The sequence below is a fragment of the Chaetodon auriga genome, chromosome 3 (genome assembly GCF_051107435.1).
Source record: "Chaetodon auriga isolate fChaAug3 chromosome 3, fChaAug3.hap1, whole genome shotgun sequence".
NCBI classification, from domain to species: Eukaryota; Metazoa; Chordata; class Actinopteri; order Chaetodontiformes; family Chaetodontidae; genus Chaetodon; species Chaetodon auriga.
The window spans coordinates 9,488,878-9,506,712 of NC_135076.1; the positions used below are offsets into that span (position 1 = coordinate 9,488,878).

The 17,835-nt window shown below is 40.2% G+C and overlaps 1 protein-coding gene and 1 non-coding gene across 2 annotated transcripts; one reads left to right on the top strand and one right to left on the bottom strand.

The window, feature by feature from the left end:
• The first annotated feature begins 8,524 nt into the window (after nt 1-8,524).
• trnap-cgg (transfer RNA proline (anticodon CGG)) lies at nt 8,525-8,596 on the top strand. Its single transcript has one exon. It is a non-coding gene; the product is annotated as a tRNA-Pro (tRNA).
• Nucleotides 8,597-9,726: 1,130 nt separating this feature from the next.
• Nucleotides 9,727-11,947, bottom strand: ncbp2 (nuclear cap binding protein subunit 2). Its single transcript, XM_076726221.1, has 5 exons — nt 11,811-11,947; nt 11,432-11,518; nt 11,123-11,217; nt 10,826-10,964; nt 9,727-10,273 (listed from the first exon to the last, which is right to left on the bottom strand). The coding sequence occupies exons 1-5, from the start codon at nt 11,883-11,885 to the stop codon at nt 10,175-10,177; spliced, it is 495 nt and encodes a 164-aa protein (XP_076582336.1). The 5' UTR covers nt 11,886-11,947; the 3' UTR covers nt 9,727-10,174.
• Nucleotides 11,948-17,835: the final 5,888 nt, after the last annotated feature.

Here is a 17,835-nt window from a genome sequence, read left to right on the forward strand (position 1 = left end):
CTATCTACAGAGAACATTTAGGGCTTTTTAATGATACCAAATGTGAAGGGGTGGGGCTTTGGTACTATTCTCTTTCTCATTAAGGAAAATGGCGTCCATCAGTGCAAGCACATTTTATGAGAAGAAGAAAAGTAAGTGCATAATACTTATTACTGAGCAAATTTTGGCTTGAAACGTCCTTAACAACACATTAAAACATTGTCTGAATTATTTTAACTGTCTTTTAAACATAGTATTTAAAAAGTGTCCTAAAAAAAATAATCTTTATTTATTTATTTATTTATTTTTCCAAAAAACAAAAATGTTTTCAAAAAACAAACAAACAAACAAACAAAAAAGATTGTGATTGGACAAAGTTTTTTTCCTGGCAGTCAGGAGGTTACGTGACTGACAGTTGGAACATGAAACTGTTTCAGCCATCAGAACAAAAGATGGAAAAACTGTTAGAAAATACCCTCCATCTTTAATAAAAATTGAAACGTAAAACCATGTTGATTAAAAAAAAACTTCAGATTCACAAATACAAAAATATTTCCAGAACTCCAATATTTAGTATTTTTCTTGCAAAAAGAAAGAGAAAAGAATGCTTGAGATTCCTTGTGTGAGAAGGAGTTGGCAATGGCCATATGTTCTTTGATCTGGAGTATTATTTCATTTTATTTTTTTTATTTTTCTGGTGTGACAGAAGTGTCACTGCATTCACAAGCGGTAACAAAACACCAGTGTCTTCTGCAGAAACCTAGGTCTGTATTTATTAGACTGCTTAAAGTGAAACTTTGGACTTGGAATCAGTCTCTCATATTTCCTTTGTAGGAAGCCCTGGTCATGTGTTCAGGTGGACTGATATTATTTTCTGGGACAATGTTTGATATTCAGGTGCTTGTGTAGAACAACTTATAGGAGTCAGAGCTGCAGGAGAAGGACTGGACAGTACACTACTGAAAAAAATAACATACATTAACACATAAAAAAAAGGCCACTTAACAAGTGAGAACATGAGCATGTGTATGTGGTAGTGATTTTTTAGCTACTAATTTTTAGCTACTAACTAGCTACTGGCTATAGTTTCATATTAGGTTTATTCATTTAACTCAAATAAGCAAGTTTTCTCAAAATGTCCAACTGCTGTATTTCCAATTTGCTGCATGAAGCTTGCTGTCACCCCTCAAAGCACGAGTCTGATGTAAGAACTGGCCTCGGGTGCCCCAGTATATTGTAGGCAAGGAGAGAAAACACAGTCAGAGATTCAGGTGGATTCACAAACACACACACACACACACACACACACACACACACACACACACACACATACGCACGCACACACACAAACAAACTGACTGAGGGAAAGATGACAGACATTTCAAGGGAGGATAAATATAGGTCTTGCATCCTGCACAGATGGGGGCTGACAGGGTAAGACATGAACCCGCGGATGACATTGGCTCTGCAGGATTCTGCTCATTTGTCATCTGCAGCCCAGGCCTGGACATCAGTGGCTAACCTGAGGGGATGATAAGGAAGACCCCGGCCTGCTGAGAGGCAGCTAGCAACATCCCACCAACAGCACCAGTCTTATCTAATCTTCTCCATGGATGAGCAGAAGATTGGTGAACAAATAAGTAAGAGGCGTTTCAGGGTTGAGGTGATGAAGAGGTTCTGTTGTTGGCGGTGAGCTCAGTTTTCTCTGGATGGACTGTTTTATTTTATGTTGTCACCTCCTGTGACCACAAAGATTTTCCACTAGTGAAAGTCACTAAAACTAACATTGTGACAGTTGCATTAACACCATAAACAGCACTAGACACCAAACAAGCCAGACTACGACAGCATGCACTACTCTCTCACAAATCAATTACTCGATATTGGCAAACATACACTGACAAAGACCTCATAAAAGCTGGAAGACAATTCAGGAAAACAACTTACATACACAAAAATGACACAACTAATACGACTGTGGACCACTTAGGACACTTCGGTGGCTCAGGCTGGGCCTAATAAAGCTGCAGCTGGCGTTTCCCAGATGAGAGAAATTTCTTTAGTAAACTGTCTTGTCCCTGCTGCCTTTGCTTGCTTGGTGGTAACATCAACCCTACAGCTTATTTTGTCCTGGTTAAGTAGATGCCAGCGAATTTGGCTGAATCAAACATTCAAATCCAAGCAGACACATACAAGCTAATACTGAGCAGAAAATGCAGTTTTTGCACTCAGTATGTGTTCTGTTGGAGAAATCATTTGTATTAACATCATATGCCAACAAGAATCTATGTGATTAGTAGAGTACAAGAGTTTATGAGCTTATTTGGTGTGGAGTTCCTCGTTGAGCCACCATTCCACTGGTATGAAATCATTGCCTGTTCTGCCCGTGGTGAAAGAAAGAGAACTGAAGGACAATGTAGCAAGGGAGACGAGTTAAATTACATTAAAGAGAGAGAAAGAGAAAAACAAAGATTTTAAACTTTTAACAGGAACATATCTTTCCAGAAACCATTCCCCAGTTGTTACTGCAAATATTCAACAGAACTAGCTGCGAACAGTTTTGATTCAATCCATTTTTCATCCAAAAAAATGTCTCCATTGAATCTGATGAGTGTGGATCATCAGTGGATTATCCAATGTAACCATGGACACTGCAAAGAGATGCTGAGATCTTGAAGAGAGACGTTGCTGAAAATCCATTCATCTCCACTGTTTTGGGGCAGAGACTCAAATCTCCTTCGCAGATAAAGTTACAGTACAGTGAGTAACAGTAGTACTGTTACAGTATTGGCATCACTAGATGTACCCAAGACACAAGTACGTGAGAACATTTTGTAATTTTGATCTGACCTAACCGTAAAACACAGAATAATATACCAGTGTATGGAATGTTTTCCTCAGATATAAGGAGGAAGGAGTGTAAGTGAAATGGAAGCTGCCTTGACATCCTGCACCAGCCTCCCATTTCTCCAAAGGATTTCAGTTGAGATTTACTGTAAAATCCCATTTCTGTCAGAAGAAAAGATCTCTCTATTCCAAATATCTCTCTATTCTTAAGTGATGGATGGTTCAGTGGTGTTTACTCAGAGGGGAGGGATTGAAAGCTCGACAGAAGGGTCATACCTGCTTTTTGAATCTGTAAGCTACTGTGTGCATTTGATTTTCAAAGATAGTGATCAGCACCACTGGGAGGACGAAAGCAGATCGATCAGAGGCAGGAAATGGACTGTACTAAACTGAAACAGACTGAAAAATTCTCCTGTAATCACAACTGTGTTCAATTAGCCTTAACATGATTGCTGGAGGGACCAAGGTACTTTGTGGTTCAAGCAAGATGAGCTCAAGCGTGACAGTTGTGTCGGCACATAGATTACACTTACAGCGGCGCGTTTAACGACACCGAGGTATCAGAGGAGAAACACTGGGGCAGACATTTTAAGCCTTGAGCTTGCCAGCAAGTCTGTCACTAGAAAGCTGCTCCGGTTTCAGAGGTATGAGTATTCAAATTTCACTCTTGTGTTTCCCCTCAGCTGACATTGATGCTCCGTGAACGAGCATGAGGAACACATGTATTGGGACGCCGTTTGAGCACCGAGGATGAGGTGAAGCTCGCCAGAAAGCTGCGGGGTATTGAGAGTGTTGTGGAGTGTGATATTAGGGCCAGCGCTTCCCACCAAGAGGTCTACAAGCCTTAACGACCTTTGAGCATCACCAGTCCAGCAGCTGTGACAGACAGCGTCTCTCAGCCAGAACACGACAGATAAAAAGATGGCGGAGAGTTAGAACTGCTCTCCAAACAGACGAATATGAAACTATAATGGATTTTCAACTTCCACTCGTCTACACTCAGTTTTCCACACCGGAGGAGGTCGTAGTTGTGAGTGGTAAATCTGCCTTTATTGTCATGATGAGCACAGAGTGGGAACAGAAAGCCTGGCAGGCAGCAACAAAAACCATGCAGGCTACAACAGAGCAACCCGCTGTTGCAGTTGGAGTAACTAGACCTTATTAAAGGAAATAAATGCTGCACAATTTTGACAATTAGTCATTTCTAAAAATGTCATCTCCCTGCAACCCTTGGTAATAACACAACTGCTTGCTGTTCACTCGCTCTTAATGCATTTTATGTTGCACCGGGCTATTTTCCATTAGTCAGAGGTTTTCTCCTCAGAATTGTAATTTATTTTTCCCTCCTCTGTCCTCCCTCCTCCCTCACTCACCCTCCCAGCTGTGCTTCTTTCTCCACACAGCACCTGTCTGTTCCAGCGGTTACTTTCTTCTGTCTTAGTCAATCACCTGCTGACAGACAGAGGCCTGATCCACCACACAAACCTACTGAGAGACAGAGTAAGAATAAACACACCTGAAGTGGAAATGCAACAGGACACTTGTTCATTCAAAGGTTACGTGTTTCAAAGTCCCTTGACAGCTGAATAAAAGCAGTTTGCCCACTCCAAAGCGGGGAAGGTGTTTCATGTAATCATAATTCTTTCTTTCTGTTCCCCGATGTTGATTTTATACTTTTGGCTTGAAATCTTGTCATTATTTTCACTGACATGAAACTCGTGTTGTCATGTTCATGCATCATTTGGTCATGGTGTATGAGATGACATATGAAACAGACTAAATAAAACCACAGATGATGAAACACTGTACAACAGTGTTGAAGGACGGACTTTTTAAACCTTTACTCTGAGCTGCTACCTGTCAGATCTTTGTCGGCGATTCCTCTTCAGCGTTAATCACACAGCACTACTCAGCTGCAATCCAGACCAACCCTGATGCTCACATTTTGACTGAATGCAACACATGCCACCGGATAAAGCACCTCATTTCCCACAAACACTTCCCCTCTGGCCACAAAATGTCAAGCTACCATTTGCTAATTTACTTTCTTTATGAGCACACTGCAGCTCTTCAGTGTAGATGTGTTTCCAATCTGGCCATCACAGAGGAGTGAATTACTTTGTTTTAATGAGATCCCCCTCAATAACAGGAAATCTGCATGTTTAGTCACTGGACTGTTTGAAATGCCGGCAGCTGATATTCTCCTGGAGGAAATAATATATTGAAGAGGTTAATGTTTCTCCTGACACTGTAGAGCGGTGATGGAAGTATTTGTCCATCAGTGGCCTCAGGTTATAATGTGTAAAGACCTCATGTTGTTTTGGGTGCATTAGCTTCTTTCTTTATTATCTAAATTACATTAAACATGTCCTCCTTCTCCCATCCACAAGATGTATCTGTGAAAGTAGATAAAAACTTATAGGAAGTAAAAAACTCACAGTCAAAAGGCATTAGTCTTTAAAAATGAGTTCAAGTTATTTATTAGCTGGTTTTGTTCAAGAGTGTCTTACACAATCATTGTCTCCTCGCTGGGTAAAAAAATAACACTAATTTACCAGCTGGTGAGAATTAAAAATGTGAATTATGACTAAATGCATACCATGTTATTAGAACACAACATCCTTTAATTTTTTCTACTTGTGAGTCAGTTCTATACAGGAAGTTGAATAAGCAGAATGAATGAGTGAATATGACTGCATGCCTGCAACAGTCTCTCACCATGATGCTCCTGATGAACCACTGTAAAGTCCCAAATGTACTCATGTGGCTTAGATGTGAGTAAAGTTGTTCCAGATAAAAATTTTTTAGCAATATCAGATCGAAATTATATACACGATATGGCCAAAAGTACAAAACGCTAACCAATAGGTGAAAGGCCTGAGGACACCCAAACATGCCAGCCAATCAGGAGGGTTGAAAATCTCATTCCAAATACACGAGCATGACGCTACTACAGCGTCCACCCCTCTGTGAAGACTGTCCACCAGATTTTGGAATCTGGCTGCAGGGATTTGCTCCCATTCAGCCACAAGAGCATTAGTGAGGTCAGCCACTGATGTTGAGCAATAAGGCCTGGCTCACGGTCAGCGTTCCACTTCATCCTGCAAGTGTTGAACGGGGTTGAGGTCAGGGCTCTGTGCAGTTCTGCCAAGTTCTACCCAACCAAAGTCAGAAGATGTGACATTTTGCACTGTGGAAGCATCACATTTAAACAGAAAAGGACGTTTCCAAAGCTATTGACATAAAGCTGGAAGCACACCATACTCTGAAATATCCCAGTCAGTCAGTTTATCCATGAAGCACCCTTTATTATGAATTAATGACCAAGTTGGGGAGTATGGCCACGCTAAAGGCTGACATTGAGAGTTGTTATTCATCGTAATGGTGGATCATTATCTATCTGTAACCAGCCAATAACAGGCTGCCTTAGTTATGAGTGTCTCAGTGAGACAAAGCAGGGGATTTTGCTATTTCTTTCCATATTTCAAAACAGCCCTCTCTTTAGCATAATGCCTCATTAATTCTGGGTCTGGTCTTGGCACTGTGTAATTCTCACTTGACCCCACTTGAACTTGACTGTCTGAACCTGACTATGATAACAGCCGATGTCATAAATCCGCAAGAACCGTGTAATGTGGGGCACATTGGGACCCTCAGTGTGCTTCACCTCTTTTACAGCAGAAGCATGGAAATGGATAAATCTCCAGGCTCACACAATGGCAAATACACATCATTTGGATGTATCGAGCTTTTATGGTATTGAGGGCAGAATGAAATCCTTTTGCAATCCATTCAGGTGTTGAGGCCAAAGCTCCTTCTGACCCAGCTGTAGCATAATCAAAGGGCCTCAAACAGTGCAAAGGAGGCAAATGGTGCCTTATAATTCTGCCTGCTTTCAAATCTCTGCATGCATGCATGCATGTTCTTTAGAGTAGTGCTTTCCAACGTTTTTGTTTTTTAATTTAATCGGAATCACCCGGCGGACACATTTCGTTAACATTGCAAGATTGTGTATTTGACGCTGACAGATTACATGCAATACATCTTAAAATCCAGTAGATGGCAGTAAAGGTCAATACTGACAAAACATAGCCAAGTGTAGAAATATGATGACTCCATATCACAATCCACATTCAGCCAAAACATGCAGTTGCTCAAACTTGATTAAGAAAAGGAGTCGTTTTGAGCTCTGGGCAGGGGTTAGGTTTCAAGATAGAACCGGTACAATTATAATAATGCTTTTTGTCAAATTAAGGAGTGACTGTGAAAAGTACACACATATCATGCAATCATACTCCGTGAACTGTCTGCAATAAAATCCACCAGAAATATTAAGGAACAATGTTTGAACTTTGAGCTTTGTGAGAACAAGCAACAATACTGACCGTGAACCAGTGTGTAAGATTCAGGGGGATCTATCAGCAGAATAGGAAGAAATGGAATCTCATATTCATTTGTCTGTTTTCATTGGTGTACAATCACCTGAATTTAAGAAATGCTGTGTTTTCGGCACATTTCAATGAGGTGATGATAACACTCTTCATTGGAAGATGCTTCTCAAGAAGGAGCAGAGAGAGAGAGAGAGAGAGATTCTATTTATGTATTTATTTTTTTCTAATTGCTACCCTTCAGTCGTTCCATGTGCTGTGGCAAGTGAAGTGTATAAGAACTTCATGGAGTACAAGTACCCCCCACTGGAATGCTCTTCTGGAGGACATAAGAAAACCCAACTGAGACGGCTTGATGGTTGACATCATTATTACTTTGTTGAGTTAAACTCCTGGGTGAGCCCTTTTGTGTGAATGCTTCTGGTGCTAATAAAGGTTACAACAGGCTCAGAGTTGAAGCAGAAGCTTCTCTCATCGCAGTCACTGTCACATCTCTCTGTCCCTAATTATTCCAAGGAACTCCACCTTCTCTTCTGCCACCTTGTGTTCATTTTCAGAATCTCCTTGAGAGTATGTGAAGTATAGTGGCTGGTGGCAGGAATCAGTGGTGGGGATATAATGTAAAAAATATGTCTGAAGCTGAGCCAGTTTCAGCTGCATAGTGTTCTGCTCCTCACTTCACGACTGTAGCTCACTTTGAGATAAGAGACCAGCTGACTCCTTATAAACTGCCAAGATGCCGTGTTCTTTATTACAGAGGATTGTATAGGAGTGGAGCCCTGACCAACTGCTCAGCAAAATGGCCACCTGTATAATTATAATTCTGTCTGAGGAACAGAAAAAATTAATTGGCTGCAAAAAAACTTTTGCAATCTCTCAAAAGCTGTTATTTTCACCATCAAAGTGACAGTTCCACCTGCAATTAAGAGATCACAAAGCATACAACCATATGCATTTGATATTTCAGAAGAAATATATATAAAAAGATTTTAAAGATTTTTAAAAAAGATATTTATTGTTCTTTAAAGCAGGGTTGTACGTAAATTTCTTCATGAAATTATGTAACACAGCTTTAGATGTGCATATAAATCCAAATATATCAAGTTTTTTCTCCAGATCATCATCATTCTCCATAAAATCATAGCTACAGTTCAATGCCAGCAAGGGTTCATTGCATGAAGTGACAACAGCTTCACCGCTTAGAGAGCGGTAAGGTAACTGTTATGCAAGCCTTCAAATTTATACCAACCCCAACATCTGCTTTACAGAGAACCTTATCGGTTATAGAGAAAGTAGTGCCTGTGAAGGAGGGCTTGTTGGTCTAGGGGTATGATTCTCACTTCGGGTGTGAGAGGTCCCGGGTTCAAATCCCGGACAAGCCCTTTGTTTCATAGCATCTGAGCCTTGAACATTCTCATGAGATACCTGGTTTATAAGCCAAGATATGCAACTATCACCTTGTACGGAATGTACTGTAAACTGCAATAAACACATGGGTCAAGACTCAGCAATTTACCTGCACCTGAAAGATAAGGGACGTTCAATCAAGGACAACAGCATACACATCTTGGATAGGAAAGCCAGATGGTTTGAAAGAGGAGTGAGGGAGGCTATTTACATAAAAGTAGAGTAACCATCCCTCAGCAGAGGAGGTTTACGACACAATTTATCCCCCACCTACATTGCTGTCCTTTCATCTCTTCTCAGGAGATTTAACTACTATTCACATTTAGCTTCATGTGACAACTCCAATGACTGTCATTTACACTTGGCCTGAGGTGACTCCACAGCTCTAATGACTGCTGTTACACAGCCAGGAGCACTAATGACCCAAGTTGTATCAGTAACCTTCATAAGGACCCACAGGTTAAATACCTGGGACTCCCCATGACTCAGTCAGAACTGAAGAAGCTCCTTGGACGAGAGGCAAAATGATTTCAAGTTTCTACAAACAAGTCCATCTGGACTAGATTCAACCCTCCTTAGAGAACTATCACCTTGTTAGCTTTGGCAGAGTACTGTATGAGTGTTCTAAATGCATCTGTGAACCACGGATTACCAGTAATCTGTCAGGAAGAGAGGGCCGTTACATCTTTTCACGGCATCAAGCCACTGCCAATATAGAGAGTATACATATCATTCAGCCCAGGAAGACATAAATGTCAGGACAGCTTCAGGATACAGAACTATCCAAGATCCCAGTTGATTTAAAGTCACTGTAATCAATATTTGTTGAGTTAATTGAGAAATAATATATGTACTATGAAAGGAAGATCGAGAGGTGTTAAAACATGCAACTGTTAAACGCTTGTTTCCACTGCTCTCCAAAAGGCCAAAAACTGTTAATGCAAACTACAACATTACACTTATTTTTGCTTTACCAGCTAAACGCACACAATACATTGCAGGAAAATGTAATTGTATTCTGCTCTGTAAAGGCATTCACAAAATTCAGATCAGACCCTTGGACCAGACCTCCGACGGTGTGATTAAGAAAAACATATCAAATTGACACAAGTGTCCAAAAAAAATTCTTTATTTAAAAAAGTATACACAATTTGGAACACAAAGTTTCATTCACTGAAATCAGTAAGATTACAACAGAATGCTTCCTTCCTCTTACTTCACCAGACCATCATTTTATCCTGACATGGACACTCAATAAGATCATTTTATCTTGTTATTAGAGCCTTTCCAAATCACATGTCTATATGCAGGGTGATGACAACAGCACTAAATATCAAACAGTAACTGTGGAGGCAGACAGAACAGAAATCAAGCCTCCAAAAGAAAAAAATACCAGCTGCTTATTTGTGGGGTCCAGTGGTCGATGCAGAGCTGCTGTAGAGCGTTTCATGGTAACACTTGGACAAACTATCTGTTGTAGCATTGATGGACAATTAATCTGGTCCAGGTCTGAGGGTGGGCCTCTGTGTAGTCCAGGCAGACTGTGGTTCAGTCTAAAAAGTACTACGTGCCTCTGTGGGTCGATGCTGCTGAGCCAGCTTACCGTAGCCGCCTCTGGCTGGGTCATAGTCCTGCCTGTACTCATCTCTCACCTATAAAAGACACAAAAACACAACCTGGAGGTATGAGTGCACACACGTCTCTCATTATGTTAGTGGAGAGGTCTTATCCTATAGTATCGCCCCAACCCCGCTCCTCCCAACCACAATAAGGCAGCTCTTAATTATTTATGTTTCCTTATTAACACTCTCCCAGAAGGCTCCCTGTGCATCACTACAACAAAATTGGACATGATTATGTACGTTGTATTTGTTAACAGCATAATATGCACTCATTTTTCAAATGCCACAATATAGTGATGCAGTCTCTTCAAAGGCCATGGTTAATCAGGCATAATTTCTTTTAGAAGTTGTATCACTTTCTAAATATCATGCTGACGTATTAAAATGTCATGATGTACAGCATTGATTTTTTTGAAAGCCATTTCAGCATATGTAATTTTTCAAATGCCATAGCATGCTGGGCTTTATGTACATTTCCAAAAATGCTGTACTGCAGAAGAGCCTAAACTATTTTGATGCGAAGGACAGACAAAACGGCGAAAAGCCCCTGAAGTCCATGACACAAGTTTTCAGAATCCTCACCTGTCCTCCAGATTTGCCACGGCCGTACTGCCGTCCCTCCTTGAAGCCAGCATCCCAGTCTGTCCTGATGATACGGTCGTCCAGCCGTGTGCCGTTAATGAAGCGCATGGCATTTTCAGCACCTGCGCGTGTGTAGTATCTGGTACAGCAGGAGTTAAGGTCTGTCACAACTACACGCATGCTAAAGTGGTCAAATTTGAGCTCATGACAATGGCAGCCAAGGAAGATTGTGGGTTTGATATTGAGGTGCGTTTGCTGTTGAGTATTTTTTAAAGAAATTTCAATTTTAAAGGATACTCTACAAAGCAGAATCCGCAGGCCGTCTTCTTGACTTTATCCAGACCAATGATGATACGCTTGACATCCCCGCTTTTTGAAAACAATTCATGTACCTGTTTATTTTCAAAGACAACATATAAAAGTGAGAACTTGAGGACCAGAAAATGAAGTTACCGGCAATAAAAAAGATGGAAAAACTAGCAAAGACAGATGTTTTCATAAGGCAGGGCTGGAGTTTTCACAAAATTATGAGAATTCATGAATTTCCAGAGATGATGCAGGACTTAAATTGATGATGAGCACACAAATAATGGAGGTGTATCCTACCTGCTCCTCGGTGGTGTAGAAGGAGAGATTCCCAACATACAAAGTGTGGCTCTGCTTCAGCAGCTTCTCCTGATCATAGCGGTTTCCCTGGGAACACAACATCGAAGATATAGGTAAGCATCCCTCTCTGGAAGCTAACATCACGGACAATGGCCAACTTACTGGTATTTGACTGTGCGAAACCCTAACCCAAAGACAGCACCTCAAGGAGTTTTTAAGTCTAAGGTTAGAGAGAAATAAACTACCCAAACAAAGCACGAGCTGCCCGCTTTGTTGTTAGCCAGCGGTTGTTGACAGTTAGCTCACAAGATTAACCGTTCCATTGACTTTAAAAACCTTGAGTTCCTCAAATATTTCTCCAGAATATATTCCCATTTACCTTAAAATGTTGGTCTCTGTATTGACTAATATCAATGTAAGAATCACTATTCAAAGCGTTTAACCTCACAGACATTGTAAAGAAATCACGAAACGACAGCCAGCAGCTATTCAACGGTTAGCATTACGGAAAAGCGTTGATGGTGTTTCCGGGTCATGTGTCCGTCCTTTAAAGAATTCCGGAGGGAAGGTGTTGAAACTGACGTCGGCGTCAGCTGAGCAGCGTCCCCTGTATGTATGTTCTTGAGCTACTGATTTACTTTGATGCAAAATATTAATCTTCATTAATGAATCAAAAAATTCTGGAACCATGACAACTTGAGACCTAAAATTGTCAGAGTCACTGTTTCAGTCCTATCTCTGATTGAAACTTGGACATATTTAATCTCATGAAGTACTTATATTTTTTATTTTGAATGCAGGAACTACATTGTTGATGCACCAAATTTGTCAGATTATTTATAGTGAACTATAGAGCTCATGTGAAAACTAGCAATACCTCACAGTCAGTGAAGACATAAACTAACCCATGATGGAAACAGAAAAACGGAGCAGCACATCTGACCTTTCAATCAAATTCATGAATATTAAGATTTTTGTTGTTGTTGTTGTTGTTGTTGTTGTTGTTGTTGTTGTTGTTGTTATGTATCATTTTCATTTGCCTTGTTTCTGCCTCGAAAATTATACCCAGTTCCAGCTCTGTAAACTTGGCGTGTTGAAGTCATTGAAAGCTCCTAAAGTCACATGACCACTGACGCTGGAAACAACCGTGAGATGTGGAGCCACACTATTGGCTACAGACCATCTTCCTGTTTGACTAACCATTTCATCCTGTGGGTCCTCCTTTATATATAAATATACTTTACTAATCATTTTCTTAATATTTACCAACACACGCAGAATACAGGAGGTGGTTGACACTGCTGACTGACATGTATCCTATTACAAACCATATTTAGTGTTACCATTTATATGAGTGAGGATGAGCTAAATAACGCAAACACTTCTCTGTGTAATTCAATACGGCTGAATCAACAGCTCTCTGAAACAGTTCCAACAAAGACGGAACATCATAATTTTAACGACAGGAGGATTTAATGCCGAACTGCTGTGTTGGACTGCATTAGTTTTTGATATGATTTACTGGCAAATAAACCTCAATGAAATGTGAATGTGAGTGAAAGTGTCGCATCCTAGTACAGTAGATGGCGCTATATGGTTTTCAAATTGGTTGGTATCCGCCATAACACACCAAGAAGAAGGAGTCAGTGTATTGCACCACTTGTGGATTTGTTTACACCTTTCTTTTTGTAAACGTACGCTTTCTCTTGGTATATCAAAAATGCTTGCCTAGTTATTGGTGATATTTAACCAGAACGTCGGAGTATTGTGACGCCAGCACACGGCTAGTTACCATAAGCTGTTAGCCTTACAGTCGTTAGCAAACCAACGGTGCTAACATGCTAGCTTGTCTTTCCGGCTCTTTAAAGTAACGTTAGCTGGGGTGGTGTCACTGTAGGGCATTCGTGCATTGTACCTCATTCTCATGGCAGAAGACACTTAATTTATTAGACACAAGAACACTATGTCCGGTGTAGGAGAGGCTACCACCAGCTACCTGCTCCTCTCACGTTGACTTGAAGGTTGAGTTGGATGTTGTATTCATGTTAATGTGGTTAAGACGTTCCTTTACACTAATGTCGATGAGGCTGTTTTACGACGTTGTCGTTTTTGTTCGCAGTCAGTGTTTTCATTTTAAACCACTCTACGTGTTTATATGCTGAGTTATATTGTATTTTTATTATAGCATTATAATATTATCTAATATGTATTATACATTATAATACATATTATATAACTATATATTGAGTTATACAGTTATATTTTTAACAAATTGTTGTTAGTCTTCATTTTGTTACATTTTTAAACAATTGTATATATTTTGTGTGTACTGCAACAGAATAATTTCTCAAATTTGGATGAATAAAGAAACAGACTAAGTCTAAGTCTGAGTCTCTCTTCCTGCCTGATTCCAGTGCTGGAAACTCAGCACATGTACTGAAGTATATTTAAGTACAACTTTATGTATTTTTACTTTACCTACATTGTACGCTTCTTTCTGTGTGTACCCTACATTTCAGGGAGGAATATTGTTGTTTTCACTCCACTTACAGCTACATTTGTTTCAGACTTGATACTATGCATCATATCAACATTTTACAATCAAAACATATGATTGGTTTATTAACTATGACATACAGTATTGTTACACATTAAACCAACCAACAGTTTACGAAGAAGTTCAGACCTGCTACAACATGAAATGGTGCCGACACATGAAGGCATCAATAAAGCGATAATGTCACAGTATGAAAGGGGACATTCTCCCATCACATGGAATTTTACTCTTGTTTCTGCAAGTTAATTTTGCTGATGATACTTTTATTTTCAGTAGGGTCGTTTTGCATTGTCGTATTCATACTTTGATTGAAGTACTTATTGCACCACTGCCTGATTCAGGGCTGTATGAGAGGTGTTTTAGGTATTTTTAAATTTTTACCGGAAACACCAAATTTTGTTTATTTTTGCCCTTATGTGTTTCTCCACACAATTTCTTGAGGTAGTTCACACTACACAACACACAACTCACAAGTAAAAACTCGCACAAAGAGTTAAAAAACAAATAAATATACACACAGAGTTTGAGATGGGTGATATTGATAAGAATGATTTGAATATTTGATGATGCAGGCTTGGCATGAGTGAAATGTTTACACTGCCTTTCTACTCATTCATACAAAAGTCATAGTCAAAAATCTTGTTCATGCAAGTTAGTCACAGAAATCAGAAAGATGTGACTTCATATCAGAAGAAAAGTTTGGAATAAGTTTCTATTAACATGCAATGTGTTTTGTTCATCTGAAACCAAATATAACCATGAACTACAAAGCTTTCTGATCACAGACTCGTGTCCATGATACATTTAATAGTACTCCATTGTATCTTTGTTTAAGTAAATCAGAATGATGTTTTAGTTTTTCAGGGATGTTTCAATAAATATTGTGACTTCCTCCACTGCTACTCCTCATCATGAGAATTAGCAAAAACCAGCTCCAAACATAATAAAGGTTGATCTCCTGACTCTGCAACCTGTGACCAGACGGTGTCTCTCGACATTTTTCTTGTGTTTTAAAGCAAACCAGCTCTGCTTTGTAGCACACCACATGATTCATGGCCTGAAAGTGTTGTGCCTCCACACAGAGGAGCTGCTTCTTCATACTGCAGATTACATGACTCAAGTTTACTTTTGAAATGTATTTCTTCATCTTTAAACTGTTTAATGCCTCTGTTAGATGTAAAATATTGGATTCATCAGGTGTTACACGTGCCTGTGTCCACAGATGTGTTATAAAAACAAATGTTTCATTTTTATGAAGGCAAATAAATGCAGCTTGTTGAAAATGGTGTTAATGAACATCTCAACGTGCTCGAGGCTCATAATTAAATGGTGTGGTCAGTTTCTTATTAAATCTCACTGAAATGTTTTATCTTCTGCTCTGTTTTGTTGTGTTTGAAATTGTTTGATAATCTGTTTCAGTGTTTTAAACATTTTGTTGTTTTTAATGAAATGTTATGTTCAGCACATTGAGCTGCAGCTCAGGTATGAAGTGTTGAATATGATGAAGATTTAGTGTGAACATTTGCCCCTGCAGTGGACAACTTTTAAAGTGCACACGGACTGAAATCAAGAGTTTTCCATCAGGGAGAGAAGGACATGAGGACATTGATAATGGGCTGTCAGGTGATGCTTTAGAATGGACTCAGAGAATCAGAATCAGAATACAAGCAAGAACACATGACGTCATAATGTCTATTCTAAACTAAGTGTATATATAGAGAGAGCTGCTTCATTTCACCAGAAGATTTCACAGTTTTCACATAGATACACATGCAGGTACAGATGAAGGCCCAAAACACATATGAATCTAAAACCTACAGTTCACAGGTGGATGTTACTTCACCTTAATGATCAGCTCATCTTTCATTCACAGTTGGAGCTCAGTTTTAATCAAGTCAGGACTCGTTCAGTGCTGCATGAACGCTTTAATAACTGGTTTAGCTTTTGGCACTGTGGTCACCTGACCTTCACATGAATACACACTCCTGACCTCTGACCTCTGTGACCCTCAGCAGAAACATTCAGACATATTATGGTTGTATACCTGCGCGTGGCAGATTCTTTACGTGTGTTTTCACTCCACAGGCGTCACAGCAGCTCAAACACTTCTTAGAGTTTATAGGGAGGGGAAATCCTGACACCTGGTGGACACATGACACAACTGCAGTTTCTCTAATCACCTGTTCTGTGTGTGTTTATATCTCCAGAATAACGATGTACTCAAACTAAGTTTGCTTTGGAGAGTTTGGATCAACATGGACATTTCTCTTTTTTCTGACTGGCTCTTGATCTGTGGCTGTGGTCACCATCAACAAGCCAGACTCATCATCAAATCACAGTCTTCTTATATTTAACTTCTATCAGCTGTTGTTAGAATCTACGGAGCCCGGGACCCGACACGGGGAATAAATAAATAAATTGTGGCCACGATATAGCTATAACGTGCGCACGAAATATTAATTCGTTCCCACGAAACACTAATTTGTTCCCACGAAGTACTAATTCGTTCCCACGAAATACTAATTTGTGGCCACGAAATAAACATAACGTGCGCACGAAATACTTATTTGTGGCCACGAAATAGGTATAACGTGCGCACGAAATATTAAATGATAAAAATATTATTCCTGGACAGCTGGGTAAGCAAATCGAGCGCACTTTCTCTGACAGAGGCGCTAAACAACGATGGACAGGGATACAGCGATTGAGTTTTACTTTAGGCTGGGGATGAGCATAGTAACAGGATGATACAAAGTCGGGTGAGACGGCAGCTACCCGTTGTAGTAGATAAAATAACTGTCTAAATGTGGGACATATCGACAAGATATTAACAAAAACATAATAAGAAACTTACCTTGAAGATATCCCGTAGGCTACTGAAGTTTAGGTGCGCTCGATTTGCTTACCCAGCTGTCCAAGAATAATATTATTATCATTTAATATTTCGTGCGCACGTTATACCTATTTCGTGGCCACAAAAAGTATTTCGTGCGCACGTTATGTTTATTTCGTGGCCACAAATTAGTATTTCGTGGGAACGAATTAGTACTTCGTGGGAACAAATTAGTGTTTCGTGGGAACGAATTAATATTTCGTGCGCACGTTATAGCTATATCGTGGCCACAATTTATTTATTTATTCCCCGTGTCAGGTCCCGGGCTCCGTAAGAATCAGTGTCTGTCAAAGGCTTTAATGCACAGCACAGCAGGTTACATTTACACACGTCTTGTATTTTTGTGCTTCTCTTAACATTTCTACAGCGGTAACATGAGCTCTCACTCTGTTTTGGTCCCGTAGAAAGAGAAAGCGTGGAAACCAGCAGCAGGACGATCGGCCGTTCGTAAAAAAGCCACCAAATGCCTTCATGCTCTTTGTGAAGGAGCAGAGGCCAAACGTTGAGGCCGACGCCAGCAGAAGAGGGAGCGCGGTTGTGAATGCAGACCTGCAAAAAAAAAAAAAAAAAAGTTTGTGTGCATATTTCTGTGTCTGTGAATGTTTTAATGTTGGTGTTTGCGTGTGTGTTGACACTGTGCTGCCGTCTGTCCACAGTGGAAGTCTCTGTCAGAGGAGCAGGTCAAACACTACGAGCAGGCCGAGAGAGAACGACTCCTCCGCGCACAGCAACGCCCGGAGTGGACCAGCAGGGAAAACTACGTAAGTACACCGAGCTCACACAGCAGTGCACGAGAGTGAATGAGACACAGTCACTGCAAAGAGTCTTCATCAGCTGACACTAGATGGTCTGTTTGTTTTTGTTTAGTGGGCAAAAAGAGGAAAAGAGACAGGAGAAAGGCACCCAGGACACGTGTGACGGAGGCTCCACGCACTCAGACAGGTGTGATGGTGC

What these genes read in the sequence shown, in the direction of transcription:
- ncbp2 (XM_076726221.1), bottom strand. Translation starts at nt 11,885, where the DNA reads ATGTCTGTGAGGTTAAACGCTTTGAATAGTGATTCTTACATTGATATT. An exon ending in TCTACACCACCGAGGAGCAG is followed by an intron (nt 11,218 to 11,431) that starts GTAGGATACACC and finishes GAAAATAAACAG; the next exon opens with GTACATGAATTGTTTTCAAA. An exon ending in TGCGGATTCTGCTTTGTAGA is followed by an intron (nt 10,965 to 11,122) that starts GTATCCTTTAAA and finishes CTGCTGTACCAG; the next exon opens with ATACTACACACGCGCAGGTG.